Source organism: Pteropus vampyrus, unplaced genomic scaffold, assembly GCF_000151845.1.
Source record: "Pteropus vampyrus isolate Shadow unplaced genomic scaffold, Pvam_2.0 Scaffold140, whole genome shotgun sequence".
NCBI classification, from domain to species: domain Eukaryota; kingdom Metazoa; phylum Chordata; class Mammalia; order Chiroptera; family Pteropodidae; genus Pteropus; species Pteropus vampyrus.
The window spans coordinates 5,245,787-5,266,890 of record NW_011888921.1 but is presented as its reverse complement, the minus strand read 5'-3'; the positions used below and the strand labels follow the sequence as shown (position 1 = coordinate 5,266,890).

Here is a 21,104-nt window from a genome sequence, read left to right as displayed (position 1 = left end):
GAGTGAGGCCCTCCTAAGTTGGGGCCCTGCTCAGCTGTGCCATAGCGATAAGGTAGAGGAGAGATGCCATGCCCACTGCTCTTGGCCCTGGCCCTTTCCATTCCAGGCTGACCCTGTCCTTGCTGAGGTGGGCAGAAGAGTTTTCTCTGCCCCAGCTCTAAGACACCTAGAGAAAGGGTGTGCCAACAGCATCTTTATCTCCTTTCCTCTGCTAGGGTTTTTTTTGGCAGGGGCCGGGAGCATGGGGGGCTTAACTGGCTATTTTTTCAGTCCCCTGCCAGTTGCTTAGCCTCTGGAAGGGAATTCAGGGGCCCACTCTTTTTTGTACATGTACCACCTCCCTTCTCTCTTGTATATAAACCCTAGCCCTTCTTTCTCTCAACAAAGGCTTGAAGCACCAGGCCTGTCTCCTCTTTCTGAATGTGGAGGGCTAGGGTGGCCATTTAGCCTGACCTGAGCCACAGAGATAGAAAGGCTGGGCAGAGTTGCCATCTGCTTGGGGGAGGTGGGCACAGAAGCCCAAGGAGGGGAACCAGGCTGGGTGGGCTTCAACCACATAAAGGGAAGAAGGCCTCCCATGAGACACTGGTGCCCTCTGCTGGGCATGTGTGTGCCTGGCAAGTACCCAGCCTGCTCCAGTAGCATATGGCGAAAACAAAAGAGCCACTGGCCACGTTATAAATATTGTTATTTAAAAAACAAAAACAAAACAAAACACACATACAATGGGTCCCAGGGCTAGAGAAAGGAGTGGTGGAGCCCTAGGGCCCAGGCAGGCAGGAGCAGGCACTGATGCTAGAGGGTAAGGACCCCGCCCTCTGCCACCCAGGCTGTCCACCAGCCTGTCACTTTTCCCTGGAGGCCCCTTCTCACATTTTAGCTACTGGCAACACCCACCCCACATGGTATACACCATCAATCTCTGGTTTGGGGCTGAGGGCAAGGACTGCACTAGTTGTCCGGGGAGTGGGGGACCCTTGAACACCACGAGTAACCTTGAGGGGTACCGGCAATGGTGTGTTGAGGGTGGGGTTACTTGAAGAAAAGTGGACACAGACCAGACTAAGGAAGGAGTCTGTGGCAGATGATAGGGATGACCTAGGAGCCACAGCCTCACACAGACCCGAGGCAGAGCAGCTTGTCGGGTCACTGGTGGTCATCCAGCTGCTGCAGGAGTGTCCGCCGCCGCCTTTCCAGCTCACCCTCGCTCAGCTCACTTTCTGACGTGTCCCAGCCCGTCTGGCGGAGCAAAGGCACAGCTCACCCACAGCCTCCCCTGAGGGCCATGGAGGCCTGGAAAGAGTGCTACCTGGGCTGGGGCTCGGACCAGGCACCTGCCTCTCACCTTCTCCTTCTTGATTCCAAAACCTGGGGAGCGGTTAGGGAGCTCTGCCAGTCGGAGCTCCCTGTCCTTGTCCTGTTCTGGTTCTTTCTCATCACTCTCCTTGCCAGCTTTCTCCTCAGGATCTGTCTCACTCTCAGGACTGTTCTGTAAGAGCCCAGAGCCCGCCTCCTCAGTTCCTGTGAAGCCTGGAGGCGGGTGGAAGAGACCCATACACAATAGCAGGGTCTTGGGTAGAAGTTCCTTCTCTACGCACCGACTTGTGTCTTCTCTTCTTAGTTTTCTTTTTTGGTTTCTTGGCTTTCCGAAGGCCATGATCTGGAGACAGAAAACCCCACAGTAAGTCCTATGGGGGAAGGGAGGGCTCACCCTTTTCTCTACCACAGTCCATCTATTTCTGCTCATTCATCACTGACAGGGACTGGCCTGAGAAGGTCTCAGTCCGTCCAGTTTTCCCCCTTCTCCCAGTTTCCTGCCAGGACAAGGATGGGAAATTCTACATACTCTGACAGCCCTCAATCCACTCTTCCCTTAGGCTGGGGCTCCCCAGGACCTCCTCTCCGTCTGGGCCAACTTCCCCAGCTTCCAACCGCTTACCTGATCCAAGGAGAAGGCGGGAGGATGGGGAGCTCCGTCCTCCAAGGGCAGCACCCCCACTTTCAACTGAATCAAGTGAGGAAGAGGGCTCAGAGCCAGACTCAGAGGGGTTCCGCCGCCTCCGCTTGGGGGGCCGGAGAGACGGTGGGGGTGGCTCCTCCTCTTCCGACTCGGAGCCCTGGGGATATCAGCGATACATGTCAGCGGAGGTTTCCTGGTCCCTAGAAGCCTCAAGTCTGGGAATTGGGGGCAAAGGGGAGAATCCAGGGCTAAAGGAATCCTCAAAGCTTCCTCTAGGGGAGGTGATGTAGGAGAAAAACAAGAAAAGTAATTCTTATTTCTCTAAGACAGTCCAGCCTCACCCACATCCCTCTACCCGCCAACTCACTGAGGGTGAGTGGGAACGCTTGTGATGGTGCTTCTTGCCCTTTCTGCTGTGCTTTCGGCCTTTGGTGTGGAGGTGCTGGCATTCAGTCTGGTAGAGGCAAAGAGAGGGATGAGGAAGGCACCAGGGTTAGCTTCAGGAAGGACCCTGAAACCTAAAGCCTAGCTTTGCCTCCTATGAGACTCAAGCCCTAGAGCACCTAAGACCCCCACCTCCTTAGTCGTTTAAGGAAAGGGGAGCCACAGGGGGTAAGGGGGAAGTTTTTCTGTGGAACTGGCCTTGGCTGTTCAAGAGCTTAGGATAGATGAAGAGGACCAGAAGCTATGCCTCACCTCCAGTACCTGCAGGAACTCCCGGAAGAGCCGGATCCGCTCCGACTCCAGGGTGATCTGCTCAAAGGCTGAGTCGCACACAAAGCGCTCACGGACCTTGAACGGGAGAGCACTGCTGATCAGACCAGCCCCGGCACGGCATGGGTGCCGCCGTGAGCACAGGGCAGGGCTGGGGTGGAGGAAGGAAGGGAGCTGGAGCTAGCCCCAGCTGTGCTATGACTGGGGTGAGCCCCCAGTGGTGGAGAAGCACCGCTGCCCTCAGGACTGAGGGGTGGCGTCTGGCACCAGGCTGCAGTCCTGACCTCTTCCCAGGCAGTGCCCAGCTCCAGAGCAGGCACGGCCTGCCTCAGCATGCTTCGAAAGGCAGCTTCCCTGCGCCGCAGCCTTCGTGCCTCCTCCTTCTCCCGCTCTCTCTCCCGAGCCTCTGCTTTCTCCAGCAGCTGAGGGGAGAAAGCACACAGAACAGGGTCACCCAGGAGAGTGGGTGCACGGGCCCTACTCTGGCGTACCTTAGGAAATGGGAAGTTGGGGTCTGGGCTCCTATCATCATCCCCTGAACTGGGAGTAGTTACACTGGGGCAGTGAGCAAGAAGGAATAGAACAAGACACAGGGATGAGTGTGAGCAGGACCCTGGCTACAGCACCGCCCTGCCCGACCCCTCACACTATTGAAGGTCAGCTTGATGTTGCCTGCGTCCAGCGCAGCAGCCCTCTTGTCAAAGCTTATGACGTGGGCGAAGTCCTCAAAGGCTGTGTTCACCTCCACACAGAAGCCCCGGTCCTGTAGGCACAGCAGCTCATGAAGCAGGAGGCACCTCCAGGGCAGGCAGAGGGGTCCAACTACAGGATGCTCAAAAAGTTCCCCACCCCAAGAGATCCACATGGCTGGGATATATTCGGAAACTAAGTTGTCCAAGGCCTCACCATCTGATGCTTGAGCCCCCATGCCTACCCTGGCTGTGGTCACAGGGAGCTGGAGGGTTTGATCACATGGGGAAAAGGTAGGGGAGGCAGGGTGTGTACATGCTGGCACATGCCATGTCTGCTGATGGATTCCTGAGTTTCTCACAATTAGTTCTTTGTTCTTTTGGCTTAAAGCTTGGACCCTTGTTGCTCAGTAACATCCTTGCATTCTCAGTCAACCTCTGCTAGTCTCACCCTTTGGATATATTACTGAGTGCTTTCTATGTACCAGCTACCAAGCTGAGTGCTTCAAACACATTATCTTATTTAATCTTCACCTATCTAAATTTAAACATAAATCCTAATCTCCTGATTTTATGTGGAAGGAGAAACCAAGATTAAGAGAAACTAGAGCACTTGCCCAAAGTCTCAGCTAATAAGTACAGGTTGAGCAAGAACTCTACCTCAGGTCTTTCCAACACCAAAGCCTGTACTTGTAAGCACTACATCCACATAGATCACTTGGTCCATGGGAGAAATAAAGGCCATCTGGTGTGCAGCTCCCAAACAGTATTAAAAACACCTCACATTCTCAAAGCCCCATGGGCCAGGCTCTGTACTTCTCATCTAAGTCTTACAACATCCAATAAAACAGAGGTTTAAGAAAGTTATCTCATTGGGCCCAAGACAACCTGGTAGAAAGTAAAGCCACTTGAAGTTTGAGGTCTGGCTTTCCAGGCAGCCAGGGCACAGGCATGACTTCCCTCCCTCGCTCTTCACACAGCTCTAACTTGTTTGAGCCTTCCTGCTGACAGCAAAGGCATGCTCCTGCTTCTTCCAAGAGGGCTTTCTCAACCCACCGTCTCCAGCCTTTCTCAAACATGTCAATCTCAGGGAATTGAAAGCTTCAATCTCACTCTTTCACTGGCTCCTTGCATCAACCACACACCTCACTTAACCTGGAACTTCCTTTCTACCCTGCTTTCACCTTACTCTAGCTTATGATCTCTGCTGCCTTTGTTTCAAAATGTTTAAATGAAGCACAAAGGAAATGAATAAACATTGAGCCTACCATAAGCAAGACACTACAAATGTTATTAAATTCTCACAACCTTGCACATAAATTATCCCCATTTTACAGATGAGGAAACAGACTCTAAGCCATTATATAACTTGCAGAGATCTTAACATATAAACAGCAGAAATTACCGGACTCCCAAGTCTGTGCTGCATCCATTCTACCCTCTTCGTGGACAGTACTCTCCCAAAGGTTGTTCATGTCTTAATAGAGCCCCTTCTCGGTCCTCGCTCATCTGGTTCTCAGCACCTCTGCTATTCACTTTTTCAATACTTCTCTCTCTAGGGTCTCCAGTCTTTCTGACCTCTTTTACTGCCTCTCTTGCATGTACTTATTCCTCTGAGAACACTTAATCAATCTTTTCAATCTGCATTGTCCCCAGCTATCTCGTTCCCACCTCTCTCATTTTCAGACCTATACTGGACTGGATATTTCATAGACACTTCATATTCAGCAGATCCCAAAAAATTAATTTCCCGTGAGCATTTTGTCCCCCCACCCCACCACTCCATGGATCTCTCAGGCCTGGATCCTTGTCTTCCAGCTGTTCCAAGTTCGAGGCTCTTGGCATTATCCTATGGGATAAGAGGCACCATCATAGTCCACCTGACTGGTGGATGGCCTGGGGATACTCCTGGCCAGGGTCTCCTGGATTTGTCGGCCTTCTGTAGGCAGGAGCCCGAAAGGAGGAACAGGAAGGGGAATTGAAAGAAGCAGCTTCTTTCTCTGGAGGTTTGGAGAGACAGGACTCAGTGAAGACAGGCCTCCTGCAGGCCTGTCAGCAGTACCAGCCACTCTGCAGCTAAAAGTTGAGCGTCCAATAAAATTTAGCTCTCCTGGGATTAGATATTTCTACTTTACATGATTATCCAATTTAGCATATGGTATTTACTTTTTTCCTCTCTGCTCCAGGTTGTTTCTGAGTATTCCCCAAATGGAATTCCTATTTCTCCAGCCCTGTTCTTCCCACTGAATCCTTGCCTCTGGTGCCATCATCCCCTCCTGCCAACAACTCCAACTCACTCCTTTCTTTCCCTCTATTTCACACACACACACACAAATCTATCAATTCTACTTCTGAGCGACTCTATCCTACTGGTTTTAAACGTTCATTTTTTTTTTAAATAACAGCAGAAACTTTTTTTTTCAATAAAAATATTTTGCAGAACCTCAATGTATAAAAGAGAAACAAGCTGTTGTACTCGTTCACAGAGGAAGGAGCCTAACCCTCCCTTGTTTATCCCAAGGCACCTCTAAGGAAACCTAGGGAGGCTCAGAAATAGTTGGAGCACTACAGCTCTTTCCTCATCCCCAGGGCCACGGCCAAGCTCATTTCCCACCTAGATCACTGGAGTAGCCTCCTGACTGGTCTCGCTGCCCACCTCCCACACCTCTGAACCAGCCTCAAGAGGCCAGGGCCGCTGAGACTTTTCTACCAAAAGGCCCTGACAGTGGGGCAGAGGTATGGGGGGCAGTAGGAAGAGAATGACTCAAGCTCAGAATTTATTTGAATTACTTGCCACTATCACTCTTAGTATCTTGAGACTTCAGGTTACTATCCTCCTAGCACTGCCTATCCTCAGTCTGAGAGGTGCTACTCTACACTCTCACCAGGGTTTTTCCAAGACATCATCTGCTCATATCATTCCCTGGCTCCCCATTACTTACGAGATAAAAATCTAAATTTGTTATTTTAGTGTTTGAGGAATTTTATACGCAGGGCTCTACTTCCAAACTGGAACATGTGGTTCCAGAGAAAGAGAGGAAGCCACAGGACAGATGATATGATACATTTTACCTAAGGTCAGTAATTTTAAAATATTAAATTTACATTAAATAGAGAAGTAATATGGTATTAATATGCAACACCTACATGAGTTGAAAGGCAAAACACGGGACTTCAAAGAAATATGTGTGCAGTGGGGTATTTCTAGCTTTATTAGACCCTTCTCACCTCAGGTACCAAGTTAACTTCCCTTGGTAATTAGGCATACTTTGGTGGAAAACTCATTTTTCAGATGAGGAAACTGAGGCTCAGATAGATTAAATAATCTGCCCAAGTCACACAACTAGTAAGCGGTTCACTTGGTTTTACCCAAGGTAGTCTGCCTTCACAGTTTTGTTCCTAACAAATCTACATACTGCCTCCTCAAATGCACTAGAATGTTCTTCACTTCCTCAAATATGCTTTCTGTTTTCTTCACCTGAAACATAAGGCTCTCTTAGTCCACTGCTCACTTTTCAACCTTTGATAGACAAGGATATGGAGAACTATTTCTCTAGTGAAAGAAAAGCAATGTGCATGGTAAATGGCAGCTGAACTCACTGCCATGACAGATAAGATGTGTTGAAGATCAAAATGACGTGCTTCTTCTAAAAGGCAGTGTCATCTCAGCTGAAGTCCACTGAATGCCTTGCAAAACCAGCCCAGTGCTGCGAGATAATCCAAATTTCCAAGAGAAGCTGTAGATCCAGATGTTATGTGCAATCTCCTGATCTTAAAATGTTTGCAAAAATTCCAAACTTTTCTAAAACACTGTATAGACCAGAAGGAACCTATCTGTGGGCTACCAGTTTATGATTAGCTATGCTTCTTGCTCCTCAAACCTGCCATTCTCTGTCCCTATCTTGCCTTCGCTCCGTTAGTTCCCTATGTCCAGGACTTCCACCCTCCTCCACCTACTTGTTCTTAAAGGTGCAGGTCAAAGGTCAATTCTTCTGATTCTTGTCTTTGTAATAACACTTGCCCCTCTGTACAACAGCTGTCACATCTATCTTCCTATTAGGCCATGAACTCCTTACAGGCAGAAATGGTATCTTATTCATTTCTGTGTCCCTAGTGCACAGTAAAGGATCATGGTGGATATCTGCTGAACCGAGCTGCAATGCTCCTGCACAATAGTATTCATCAGGGAGTCCTGCTGGAGAATATGCCCAGTACCCAGCCTGCATCCATCCACAACCCCACACCTCCCTCACCTTAAGGATGTCCTTAATGATCTTCTTCTCATCATGGAATCGTGCCTTCAACTCCTCCACATAGAACTTGAACAAGTCCAAAGGGGTGGAGCCTGTGGGGGAGGGAGGGAGGGGGGCCTGGCGGGTGGCAGCTTCCCGAGGCCTAGGGGTAGGGTCAAGGACAGGACCCAGGAGTAGGGATGCAGAAAGGCCAGCAGGGCAGGAAGCCAGGCCAGAGAAGGGGAGCCCGGCTGCCTTACCCGGCTGGCCCAGCATGTTGGCAAAGCGGACATCAGTGCTGACCGCTGGGTACAGCTCCATCCAGGTGGACATGGAGTGCAGCTGCCCTGTCTCGTGCAGCTCGTCCAGGAAGGTCTGGGCAGGGAGAGGCCGGTTATAGGGAGAGTGAGACAGGGAGGGAGACAGAGCCAGAGCCTGGGGAGGAAGAGAGGGGATGGCAGGAGAGGCAGAGACAACCCAGATTGAGGAAATGCAGGCCAGGGAAGCAGAGATGAAGAAATACAGATAGGGAAGCAGAGAGCAATGAGAAAGGAGAGAATGTAAACAGAGGGAACAGACTAAAACAAGAAAGTGAGCCAGGCTAGGAGGCAAAGAAACAGAAACTTGCCTGCAGCACAATCTTTCCATGACTTTGTTTCAACTTCCCCAAGTGTTAAGGCTAAGTAACCCCCACTGCTAAGGCTAAGTAACCCCTACTGTTAAGGCTAAGTAACCCCCACCTTCAAACTAGGGAAAAGCTATGCCTATTGGCCTCCTCACCAAAGGAAAATAAACTTGGCCTAGTTGCCAAGCTGTGCCTTTAGAGTGCTCTCTGCTGGCAGTTTCTGGGTGGTACATACATCTCGTCTCCCTAGGGGAGCAAGGCTGAGTTGAGGAGACACAGCAGGGACAGGCTTGCAGGCATGAGGCCTCGTGGAGCCGGGAGAGGGCCGGGCACAGGCAAAACAGTATGCCTGGCTGAAGAGGCAGGGCATGGGTGAATAGGCTATGGTCTGGGGCAGAGCTGAGTTCTGATCCAGGAGTGGCAAAGATACCTGGAAGGCCTCCCGGTTCTTGCGTTGCTGGCGCCGCTCCCGAAGCCGGGCTCGCTCCCGCTCCTCCTCCTCCTCCCTCTCCAAAGCTCGGATGTGCTCCTCAAAGCAGATCAGTGCATCTTCCTTGTCCATGTCTAACCATAGGAGGCTCAGTGGGCACCACACCAGCAAGACACTCCCTCACTCCCCAGCAACCCCACTGCTTCGAAGGTGCCAGTGACAGCGAGGATGGTGGGACAAGTTGGACAGAGGACTCTGTGGGAGAGGCTACTGGACAGTGGTTCTTGAGGTGTCATTTATTAATTGTATGAGAAAAAAATTAGCAAGAATTGAGCTCTTGTAAATTTAGTTACTAGAAGGAATCGTGCTTATGAAATCAGTTCTCTTGGGATCAGAAGTTTCAGTTTATAGAACTGGGAACCAATCAGGTTTTGATGCTACTTCAAAAGGTGAATTTCTGCTATAGCCAGTGATCAACTACAGGCCAACAATAGCTTTGTAATGTGTCACCAGTTAATGCCCAGTGTGATGACAATTTAAGACCATGTTTACATCAGCTATAAAAATCATCTCCAGGTCTTCTGATTCCTATCCCAGAGCTCTTCTTCCGGGGACACACAATCTCCAGGTCAACAGCAGGCCCCAGAAGGAGAAGGTGTCCTGAGCATTCTGGGATCTTGAGTCCAGAGAGGTACAGGGACTGAGTGCTCGGGATTCCTGGATGTCCAGGAGGTGTAGGGGAGTCATGTCAAGCAGGATCTGGGGGCCCAGGTCAGTGAAAAAAGGGGAAGGGACAGGTGGGAATGGAGACCCGGGCTTACTCTGAAGCTGATGGTCCTGAGCAAAGCTGGGGTTATCCATGAGGTACTGCTGGGCCTGGGACCATGTCGTTTGGAAGTTGACGCTACTCATCCCATCCAGGATGCTCTTCAGGGCCTGGATGTTACGGCGTCGGAGCTGCTTGGCCTGTTCCTGGGGAGCCACAGGATCAGGGTGAGGCAGGGCAAGCCAGAAGTACTCAAGTGGGCCAGGGCAGCAGAGGATTTGGGGAAAGGCAGGTAGCTAGGGAGCCTTAGGAGGACCAGATGTATAGTTTTATGTCCCCAGAAAGGGGAAGGAGCACGGGTTACAGACCAACCCCTCAGAGACTCCTTCCTGCCCTCTCATGCCCAGGGTTGTAGGTCCAGAGCAGAAATGAAGGGATGTGCAAGTGCCACACCAGCTTCCGAGTAAGGAGCTGGAACCCTGGCGCATCAGAAAAATGACTGGCTAGGGTCCATAAGGAAGCAAAAACATGAACAGTCTAAGATGAGACTAGGGCTGACAAATCCAGCCCATGACTGTTACCTTCTCCTTCTTGGCCAGGAAGAAGAGGACATCATCATAAACCTCTTTTCGATCCCTCTCAGGAACCACAGCCCAGACCTCCAGCTCCCCAAAGGTCTGTTCTGCCCGCCTGTGGAGCATATGGGCTGTGGGTAGGCAGGCAGAGAACAGTGACCATGGGCCCATGTGTTCTCAGGGTTCCCCAGCCCCACCCCAGCCCAGGCCCCTGACCGGTAGCGGGTGGTGGAGGTCATGCGCTCATGCTGCTCCAGGAAGTGCTGCAAGGTCTGCTTGGCCTCCTTGGCCCTTAGTCGGGCCTCTTCCTTCTCCTCCTTCTCCCGCTGCGCCTTGTAGGCATTGAATGCCTGCTTTTTCTCACTCAGTTTGGGCAAGGCACTGGGGTGGGGTTGGGATGGGGAATAGAGGAGTCAGTGTGAACCACCCTGCATAGCCCACAAAGCTGGATCGTGGCACCGTGGGGATGGGTCTCCACAGGACTGAGTGAGGGGTCCATGCATGGGCACACCAGGCTACAGAGGCTCCAGGGCAGAGGGAGGCAAGACAGGGATGTGGGAAGGAATGAGAGGTAGTGAGAGGAAGGGACGGGCTCCAGGACACTGCTAATACTTGATCCTTGTGCTTTGGGGTACTCAAATTGCAGTCGGGATTCTGCCCTATCCTGCCCCCTTTCCCCAATTAACTCAATTCAAATCAATTCAATTCAACAAGCATTTATTGAATGTTTCATGTCCGATACTTTTCCCTCCTCCTGGAGGCCCTCCATAGCTTCTCTTCCCCTTGAACTCTCACCTGTCTACTACTTTCCTGACTCTGGTTCCTTGGGGCCTAAGTATTGAGCTAGGGTTTCTCAGGGAGTTCCTGGCCCAGATGCTCTCATGAACAGGGTGTGGAGGGCCTGGCTCCCTCCACCCAGGCCTACCTGTAACGGGGGTCGGTGACCACCATCTTCATGGCCTGTTCCCATGATGCGTTGGAGGGGACAGCCTGGAATGGAGTAGGTGGGGGTCACAGGGCCTGGCCATCTCCAGCCCCCTCCAGGCATACCCTGGGAGCCCCACTCCCAGCACCTTGTCCCTCAGCAGCTCCTTAAAGGCCTGCTTTGCCTTCTCCCGGTTGCTCCAACTGAGGCCAGACCTCTCTGGTTCTGGCCTTGATTCCTCTTCCTCCTGCTGTGGCGGCTGATGCTGTCCAGTAGAACTGGGAGGCAAAGGGGACTCAGCCACAGCATCCCCCAGTCCCTGTAGGTCTCAGTGCCCTGCGTGATCAGGAGCAAACCACCCCCTTCTTGCTCCCTAGGGCAGCCCTGTTCTGCCCTTCAGAGATCATGCCCACATATCCATACCCTTCCCAAGAGGCCTAGTAGAAGTCAACTAGGCTGGGAGCCTAAGGCCAGCATCCAGAATGCTGCGGGGGCAGCCCTCACCTGCTGGGGCCCTCCTCTGGCTGCAGTAGGAACCCCTGTTCCAGGGGCTGGGCAGCATCTGACACATCGCAATCTTCACTCCCACCTGGCTCAGGTTCTAGGAGGCCCATGGGCATTGGGGTAGGGCCAGGAGGCACAGGTGGGGGGTCAGGCTGTGGTTGAGGAGGCTGCGGCTGCAGTGTCTGTGGTGGCTGCTGCTGCTGCTGTTTCCTGCAGGTGAGCCGGAAAGGTAGTGTCCGGGAGTAGAACAGAGATAGAAGTGGTCAGGGGCTGGCAGGTCCCTCTATCCTGAGAAAGACTGGGGCCAGAGTGACCACTCTGCAAGGAGACTGAGGTCTGGTGGAACAGGGATCATGGGGAGAGAGTTCACTCCCACCCTTCAGGTGGCCCCACGTATGAATGGATAGGTAGGCAAGATGGGTAAGTCACTCACCCTACAGCCTCTTGTTTGACTAGAGCTGCAATGGAAACAAGTAACATGGTCACAGAGTAGCAAGGGCCACCCCCAGAGCCCCTGCCCAGGCCCATCCCTTCCTCACCCTCCAGGTCATCCAGGTCCTTGGGCCGGGTCCAGCGGGACTCCTTACTCTGGTTGTTATAGTAATAAGGTTTGCCTGTATCCGATTTGTACTCTTTCCAGGGACACTGAGATAGCAACAACTGTAAGAGGATGGGTCAGAGGACATCAGTGGGCTGCATATGCCTTCCAGCCACATTAAGGGGAACTAAGGGGACCTAGTGAGTAGGGAACAGTTTTTAGCTACCACCTGGTCAGGCTCAACATGGGGGAAGGCGGACTTCCTGAGATCCTAGGGAGGTTGGGGGTGGTCAGGGATCTTGGGATCAGAGGAACCATAATGTGTATGGTTAGAGGCTCAGGGGAGACCAAGCACTTGGTAGGTTTGGGGCAGCTGAGGGGAAGGGCCAGAAAGCCCTGCTCAGGACCTCCGCCTTGGACTTGAGCACGCTGGGCTTCTCCCACACGGACTGCTTGTCGTCAGCATTGTAGTAGTAGATGCGCCCGTCAGGGGCCACATGCTCACTCCATAGGGCCCTCTGGGGGAGGGGGGGGGCACAGAATGGCGGTCAAGGCCCCTTTCCCAAAGCTGCTTCTCCTCAGCCCAAAGACTGAACCATCAGCCACCCACTTTCGACCTTTCTATCCAGAGACCCCCGAGCTGGAAGAACTCACCGGAGGGCCTGTCCCAGCCACAGCAGCTAGAAAAGAAACCAAAGGAAAGACACTAAGTCCTTGCTCCAACACCCATCTTCTCCCAACCTATTCCTCCCTTACTCCATCCCCAATATATATCCCCTGGTCCCATCAACATCCCAAGCTCCCTGGCATCCCAACAGGCATGATCCAGGGTGGGCTCTAGTCCCCTCTCCCCTGTGCCCCCCAAACTCCGAGCCTGAGGGGAGGAGGCCCCCAGAAGACTCACAGCTGGCGGTGTCCGCACCCGGAGCCGTCTGCCGAAGAAAGAGGAGGGGGAAGGGTTGGGGCCAAGCCCAGTGGCCCCCAGAGCCAGGCCATGGGGGATGGAGAAGCAGGCCAGGCCAGGATCCATGTGTCCTGCTCCCAGGGATCTCTGCTCCCTAACAAGCTTCCCCCGCCCTTTCAGGCCGTGGCTCTAGGATCCCAGGGGGAATCGCACAGCAGCAACTTTCTTCATTTTCCTCAAGTGAGAGTGTTTTGTTGAGTCAGCCTCCAAAGCCCATACCTTCCACAGTGGATGTCAAATTCTACATCCTACCCTGACTCTACTACACTGAGCAAAGGCGCAAGAAGGCACAGTGAGCTCCCCAGGTGCAACTGTTTCCTCCAAAGAAGATGTGAAGAGGAGACTGTATTTAAGTGTCCACAGTGCTAGCTCTGTGAGGGTAAGCAGTGTCTGGCATGACTGTGTTCCTTAAGGGAGATGGGCTCAGCAGTAAGTAACAAGAGAGAATGTACATGCTTTTGAGGATGAATTAGAGACAAGAAGAGCTGAGTACATGGCTGGAGAGGAGGACTCAAGTGTGGGGGATGATGCCAGGGACCAGGGTGGATCCGATGAGAAGAGGGAAAAGAATGGAGGCCATAATCCTGAACTCCAAGTCAGACTCAGAATGCTGCAAGGTAGAGCCTGCTTCCTGCTGGCCCCAGTGCTTACCGCTGCGGTGACAGGCACTGCTGGCATCAGCATTCCTGGCATCATGGGAGGTACCATTCCTGGTATCTATGGATACAAAGAAGACAAAAAACAGCTACTCAGGTGGGGCAAGCACAGGCTGGGCAGGGTCCTGAGAGATTCCGTTGGAACTGGGACGCTTACGTGGGTACCTCCTTAGGCAATCCCCTGAGGGATTCTGGGCTCTTAGCCTAGCCTGGAAGTTTTCTCCAGTCATTCAGCAGACAAATCCACATGGGCCTGGCCTGAAACTCCCTCCCTTCCTCCCCAGTTTCTGAAGTCCAGATGCCCACTCTCATCTCCATCCTCAGCTAAATTCACAGGGTTTTCTGAGGTCCTGGTGCAGGGGAGAAGATTACCTGTGTGAGTGGTGGTGGTGCCCCCATTGGTGGAAGCATTGGGGGCATGATTCCAGGTGGCATAGGGGGGATGGCTGGTGGTCTCTGACTCACGGGGGGTAGCCCCATTGGAGGAAAGGGTGGGGGGATTCCTGGAGGGGGCATCTGGAAATGAGGAGAGGAAGAGATACTGGGCAGAGAAGACACTGCCTTGGTCCTGGCAGGAAACATCCACTTGTCTCCCACCTGAACCATCCACCCCAGATCTAAGGCAATTCCAAGGCTTTAATTTGAGAAGCACAAAGCATGAAACTGCCTCCCTCCTCACCACTGAGACCGATAAAAGGGTCCTCTGGGTCTAACGGGGAAGCACACAGCTTCTTGAGAGGTAGAGAAGGGAGAGGGAAAAGGGAAGTGTAACCACCACCACACTGTGGCTGGAAGGCTCCACCTTTTCAGCAACTCTCCCCAAAGAGGCCTCTCAGATGCAGGGCCAGAAGGCAGGTGTCCAGTACCCAAATCCCCAGTCCCCAACCTCCCACTCCCTTTCTCTCCAACTCAATGACCACCAGCTGCTAGTCAGCCTGACTTCTGTGGCATATTTAAAGAATATAGATAAGGAATAGTGAAAGAGAAAGACAGCCCCACCCTACCTTCAAAGGGATCTTTTCCCTTCCACTTCCATCCCAGCCCCAGTGTGTCCCAAAGACAAAAAGACAAAGGGGGACTGTCAACTTATGGACAAAGAGCTGAACAGCAGCATCTCCCATCCCAATACTCCAGCAAAACCATCCCTCTTCCAAGGGCAGCAGAGGTTTTTTTTCCACTAAAACCGTGTAGCAATGCGAGGGACTGAGGAGTTGGGGGTGTAGGCTGGAAAAGCCAAGCCCAGGGAAAGACATAAAACTTACGAAGGGTGGTGGCATCATGGGGGGCCCCGGTGGGAAGGGGGCAGGCGCTGCTGGGGGCCGGGGACCAGAATCGGGAACCGACTGTTGAGGGAGAGAAAAGTCATAGGACCCAGGATGGGCAAAGAGATGGGTTTTTGCAAAAGGGAAGCAGAGGGGTGAAGCTGAAAAAGGAGCACAAAGTTCAGAGGAAGGGTCTCTAAGCTCAATTTCCTGCCTACCCCCAACTCTGAGCCCTGGGTAGGTCTGCTCTCTCTTCCACCAGCCCAGAGCCAGCTGGCCAAGCCCCTTCAATGTCATCTTCATTTTAGAAGTTTACATTTTGCCAAAGCCACAGAAAAGATAGAGGAGGCAGTACTACAGGCACAGCCTGGCTCCGCTCAAGGATTTTCATACACTCTCCTGCTGTGGGCAAGGCTGTGCCCCCCTCAAACCAGTTAAAAAGAGGCTTTCATTCCCAAAGTACCCAGGAAGGAAGTGGCCTCTTTTCCTGACTCCCCACTTGAATTCATCCAGGTACAGAGATTCAATCTCAAAGCCCTCTAAACACAATTAGTCACTAGTCCTTCATAAGTGCTAGTCTCCCTCTCTTCACTACCAGCTCCCTCCCCTAACTGTCCTCATCTTTAGTCACTCACTCTCTTTGACGTCTCCCACTCTCAATCATCTCTCAACTTTTTAGCTCTACCCCACCTCCCCTACAGACCCTGAACTTCTCTTCCTGTGGGTGAGGCTTTTAACAGCCTGTTTCCCCATTCTATACATAACAGCAGGCTGTATCCCACCCTTTAAATCTCAGATTAAATAATCTAACTCTATTTAAAGCAGATCCTTCCAATTTATTCTCTGTCTGGTCTCCTTTTTAGTTTCCTCTTGCATACAACTTTGTAATTATGTTTTTCCTTAATAGAGTGTAATAATATTCCATGAGGGTAGGGATCATATCTGACTTGTTGAAAGCTGGATTCCTGGCACCTGTCACAGTATCTGGCACATCATGGATACTCAAGAAATATTGAATGAATGAATGAAAAATGAAGGAATAAATACACTCTATATAGAATCTTCTAATTCTAAAAATTCATCATATAGATAAAGCCCCACATGGCCAAAATGATGCCTTATACAAAGGTTCCCATTTCAGCATTATTTGTAAAAACAAGTTAGAATCGGCCTAAATATCCATCAATAAGGAACTAAGAAATTACACACAAACATAAAATGAAATAATGTGCAGCCATAAAAAGAATGAAGCTCATTGTCTTGACATTAAACAACCTTTAAGATGTATTAACAAGTGGGGAAAAAAGCAAAGCACTGCAAAATTTTATCACTTGTATAAAAATCAGAGACAAAAGGCTGACATACAAGAAATCAGTAGGAAGGGGACCAAGGTGGAGACTTCTCACTACATGCCCTTTTGTAACTTTTGAATATGAGCCCATATTACTATGTCACCAATTCAAAAAAATTTTTTAAAGTAAACTGAGGTGTGGAGATGCAGCTAAAAGGCTCTGGCCTTCCTCCTCTTTGCTTGAAAGGTGAGGAGTGGTAGGGAAGAGGTCTAGGCTGAGGAGGAGCCACCTCACTGCTGCTTGATTTCCCTGCTTCCTCAATTATCCCTGTTAAGAAAACTGAGCATTTAAAAATGCTTTCTAATCGCTACCTTTAGTAATATCTGTGTTTCCTCCTTTCCCACCCATCCTGTCATAACAAGAGAAGGAAATACGCCAAACTACTCCAACTTGAATCACCTTTTCTGTGTTCAACTCCTCTAGCCGTGTCAGACCAGCTCCTGTCCTTTGAAACTTTCCTCAGCATGGGAAGTCAGAAACTAATCAATATGGAAAGAAATTCAATTCTCTGTGCCACACCTTCCCACCTCAAGCTGCCTTAGGATCCTATCTAACCTCCTAGATGCTATAGAGACACCTTTGGGACCTATCAGGCTCTAGGGTTGTCCGTGTCAGATATTGGTGCCACCATCCATACAGTTGTCCAAGACAGAAACGTGAGTCACTCTCCACGCCTCCCTCTTCCTTGTCAATACATCACTGAGTCCTGTTAATTTTACCTCCTAGAGATCTCTTGAATTCATCTACTCTCCATGTCCTCCTCCACGCTCACCACCCATCATCTAGTCTTCCGGCATCCACTACAATCTACAGCCACAACAAGGTCATCAAAATGTACCTCAGACCATTTTACTCCCCTGTTTAAAACTCTTCAATGGCTTCCCACTGTTTTTAGGGTAAAAACCAAAACTCCTGCTCAGGGCCTGGGAGGCTGTGAGAGGTTTGCTCCCCAAATGCCTTGCCAGCCTCACCTGCATGCTGAGCTCCTGGGTCTGTGCTTCAGCCACGCTCACCTTCTTTCAGTTCTCTTACCTCAGGCATCCACCTTTGCCTAGGGTAATCTTCCCACCAACTCCACACTTTGCCTACATATCCTTCACATATGTCATCATTTCCTCAAGAAAGCCCTCCTCCCAACCTAGTGGACCAGTCAGCATCCTCCTTTACATGCTCATATCCTATGTACCTTTCCCTTCAGCAATTACCCATTGGAATTTTTAGTTATTTGTACAATTCCGATTAAACTATTATGTGGCACTAATAAAAAGCAAATGCTGCCAATTAAATCGTGATACTCCATTGATTTTAAGATGCATCTTGACTTCAGAAATGTTAATTGGTGAATTTTAGAATCAATGAATATCTTCTGCCTCCACTAGTCTAAAACCGCTAAGGGGCAAGGACTTTGTTTTTGCTCATCCCGATTTCCTAGCTCCACTGTATTTTCCTCACTATATGCTACTGGTACACAGTAGGTGTTAATAAATATTTGTTGACTTAAGACTGAATGGTAGAGACAGGTCCCACAAACAAAGCCACTGGTAGTTACTCAGAGAACAAAAAATGTCAAAGCTGGAGAGGACTCAAAGAGCCCTTTTTTCAGATGAGAAAACTAAGGGGTAATGAGTCCAAGGTCCCATCACTGCTTAGGGACAGAGCTAGCACTAGGTCTAATCTGCCCTCCAGCTCTACTCTCTTAAAAGCAGTCTTTGTCATAGCAAGCGGGTCTGTTTTTTCATTCCAGCATATCCTATGTGACCCATGCAGTTAAATCTGCAAGGATTCAACATTTTCTTGCTTGAGAATCAGTGGTGGCTCCCTATTGCCACCATATAGACCCTGTCATCTAACAGTGAAAGTCTTTCAACAAAGCCCATGCCAAAACTCTCCTTGGCTCCTCCTGACTCAATGGCTTCCCTACTCCTCTTTGCACATAGATTACTCCATGTGTTTTATTCCCCTTTGTCTCCATCTTTGTTCAAGATGGTCCAATATTCGCCTCCTTCAGGTTACCTTTATGACTATCCCCACACATAGACACACTCCTAATTACTACTTTGCACCAAGTGACATGCTACTCTGTGAATGTTTGCTGGGTGTTTCATGTGGGACTGCCTGTCTCCCTACTGGGATGGGGATTTCCTAACATTCAGGGACTGAGTTTTCTCCTTTTAAGCTTCCTCTGAGTATCTAGTCAGGGCCCTGAACGCAAAGTGCTATGAAAAAATGCAGACTCATCCTTAACCTTATTAGATTTTTGCATAGTGGGATATCCTAAAATAGGCAAAGGGGTGTGTGTGTGCACGAGACCAGGTACCTTTGTACAAATTCTCTGGATAAAGACTGTGATGAGACAGAGAGGAAGCCTGGCAGAGATCTGTGAGGCTAGGGAAAGGAAACTAGAATCAACTACTGGCTTAGGAAAATCTAAATAATAAAAACCTAACTATATATGACCATCTTTAACTTGGAATGAAGACCCCTGGCAAGGATCCAGACACTGGCCTGTTTTGGACAGAGGACAGAACAATGGAATGAACATAAATTTCTATGGAACTTCCAAAGCCTTCCATTCCCTGACCTCCCCTGTGTGATGTGTACTTTCCTGAAACATTCCTTCTATCTCACTGGGTGCAGTGCCTGTACAACTTTGGATTTTATTACACTTCTGGGTGAGGATCTGAAGATGTGACTTATGTGAGAGGGATATGTGAAAGAGGATTCAAAGAGCAGCAGAACCTGTGTCTTCCCTGGAACAAAAACACATTTGTAGGCTGAGGATAGAAGATGAAGAGACAACTGATCATCTGAGCATCATGTGTTCACATAGACAAGTGGAAGGACCTCCAAGATGCAATCAATTCTTCGCAGCCTCCACATCTAAGGGGTATCTCAGAATTGATGATTCAGAAGAAAGAACAAAAGGAAAAAAGGACAAGAATTGAGAAACAGAAGGAAGAGAATGGAAAGTGAATGATAACGGCTAACAGCTAATATTTATTGAGTACTTATTATGAGCCAGATACCATGACACTCATTTAATCCTTATAACCATCTTAAAGGTTATTATCCCCATTTTATAGATAAAGAAACTGAAGTTCAAAGAGATTAAGTAACTTGACAAGGTTCGAAGATATTAAATGGTAGAGGCAAGTTTGGAATCCAAGCAGTCTGACCCCAAAGCTTTGCTTTCAACTACTCCACAAAGCTTCCTCCTAGCAAGGATGATTTTTTACACTCAAATTCATTCCCTTGTTTTCTTCCCCCAACCCATCCTCACACAATCCTGAAATCCTCAGACAGCTAGGTGATTCCAAGGTTGACCTGGTCTGATTCACTCCCGGACAAGATCTGTATCTGTGCTGGTAAATGAAGGCTGGGAGGTACATCTCTCAGAAAGAGGTAGCCATCACCCAAAAAAAAAAAAAAAAAGTATGGAGGCCAAGGCCAGCTGATTATCCTGTGGTCTACCTACTTGCTGCCCTTCTTCAACTGCCCCAAACAGCACCAGCCCTCCCTCTGTTTTCAAGACCATCCTAAGTCCCCATTCTTCTGTACCAACCTTATTATTCCTCGTGTTCCCCAAAGGTACTGTCTTACTAAAAAATATCTTCTACTACTTCTCTCTGATCCTACTACCTTACCATTCTCCCTTTGAAGAAGAGAATGTTACTTCTGGTCTTCATCTTTACTGAGTTAGGTCTCAACATCCTCCTCCTCTACTTAACAGTTCTTCCATCCCTCCAAGATTCCAGAGGCCCTTGCTTAGTCTGCCCCAGCTTTGCAGGCTTTGTGCTACCATCCCCCGACATCCCTGGGGATTTTCTGCAGCCCCAGCTGAAGGCCTCACCTCCACCTTCATCCTTTCTTTTGCTTCTCCACATCCTAGAACCCATTCTCCTGAACTTTCTCATCAAGAACCACTCCATTTTGGAGCTAGAGGAGATTTGGACGATCATTCTTATGTACACATTTTTTTTTTTTATCGTTGGGAAATCTGAGGCCCAAAGAAAGGTAGTGACTTGCCCAAGGTCATATAGAGATGTTACACAGTTTGATGATGGCAGAGCCAGGATTGGAGCCAAGGAGACTGCTCTCCCACTTCTTGGGCTATCCAGCACTGGGTGGGGGCCAGAAGCCTTTATTTCCTCAGAAAACAGTACTCCCTCCTCGCCACTGGAGACAATGCGGGGGGAAATGAAGGAGAGGGTCTCCAAGAGGTCTTAAGGGTCATCCACGGCTTCCAAAGGGAACAAGCACGGGGGGAGGGGCATGTCGCACGCCAAATATCTCAGGAGAAACTATGGCCCCCAGCTCTCCCCTTGTCCCACAGTTGCCCCCTCTTTTTTCCGACCTTTCTCCACAAATCCACCCTACACTTCTTTCCTTTCTCCTCACCCAGTCCCGCAACTCTCGTTCCCCTCAACAACCCCCCCCCCCCGCCATCCTCCATCATGGCCTCCCCCACCCCTTCTCCCAAAATCTCCGTCCCCATCCCCCCTCCCGGGCTCCTCTCTCTAGCCCCTCATGCCACTCGCCCTCCCTCGGGGTCCCAGGTACACCCCACGGCCTCCCCGACCCCCCGGCCCCAGCCCGGGCCGCGGGGGCACTGAGGGACCGCTGTGGGCCCCACCACCCCCGCGCGGGGACGTTACCATGCCAGAGCCTCGGAGCAGCTGGGCCGGCTCGGCCCACCCGCCAGTAAAAGCCGCTCTGATTGGCCGGGCCGCAGCCGGGAAGGCGGAGCCAGTGGGGGTCGCACCCCTTGGTGGCCGGGGCTCCGGTCGCTCCCGTCCGCCAGCCCGGCCCTCCACCGGCCCGGAGCGCCCGGGCCCGGCCCCGCCCCCGGCGCGGAGAGCCAGGACCCGCCTCCGCGCCGACGAATTCACGGCCCGCCCACAGAGGGGCGGAG

At 50.6% G+C, this 21,104-nt stretch overlaps 1 protein-coding gene across 4 annotated transcripts; it reads right to left on the bottom strand.

Moving 5' to 3' along the window:
- Positions 1-667: 667 nt before the first annotated feature.
- PRPF40B (pre-mRNA processing factor 40 homolog B) lies at positions 668-21,021 on the bottom strand. Of its 4 annotated transcripts, XM_011368294.2 has the most exons (26): positions 20,848-21,021; positions 14,841-14,921; positions 13,951-14,094; positions 13,574-13,639; positions 12,863-12,890; positions 12,613-12,638; positions 12,366-12,476; positions 11,960-12,080; positions 11,854-11,878; positions 11,421-11,630; positions 11,065-11,194; positions 10,917-10,981; positions 10,208-10,372; positions 9,998-10,106; positions 9,472-9,622; positions 8,651-8,784; positions 7,856-7,970; positions 7,617-7,708; positions 3,321-3,437; positions 2,959-3,096; positions 2,657-2,752; positions 2,328-2,414; positions 1,940-2,117; positions 1,599-1,660; positions 1,346-1,489; positions 668-1,239 (listed from the first exon to the last, which is right to left on the bottom strand). In XM_011368294.2, the coding sequence occupies exons 1-26, from the start codon at positions 20,848-20,850 to the stop codon at positions 1,147-1,149; spliced, it is 2,691 nt and encodes an 896-aa protein (XP_011366596.1). In that variant the 5' UTR covers positions 20,851-21,021; the 3' UTR covers positions 668-1,146. The 4 variants fall into 4 exon arrangements, with proteins under 4 accessions (XP_011366596.1, XP_011366597.1, XP_023391267.1 ...); XM_011368295.2 differs by lacking the exon at positions 14,841-14,921 and having other exon boundaries at positions 672-1,239; positions 20,848-20,970; XM_023535499.1 differs by lacking the exon at positions 20,848-21,021 and having other exon boundaries at positions 672-1,239; positions 14,841-19,152.
- Between the last annotated feature and the right edge of the window lie 83 nt (positions 21,022-21,104).

Bases quoted from the DNA above. Each gene is read 5' to 3' on its own strand.
- PRPF40B (XM_023535499.1), bottom strand. From the start codon at position 15,143: ATGAAGATGACATTGAAGGGGCTTGGCCAGCTGGCTCTGGGCTGGTGG. The intron at 12,891-13,573 runs GTAAGCACTGGG...TTTCTTCGGCAG, and splicing joins CAGTGCCTGTCACCGCAGCG to ACGGCTCCGGGTGCGGACAC. The intron at 1,490-1,598 runs GTGCGTAGAGAA...GGGCTCTTACAG, and splicing joins AGAAGAGAAGACACAAGTCG to AACAGTCCTGAGAGTGAGAC.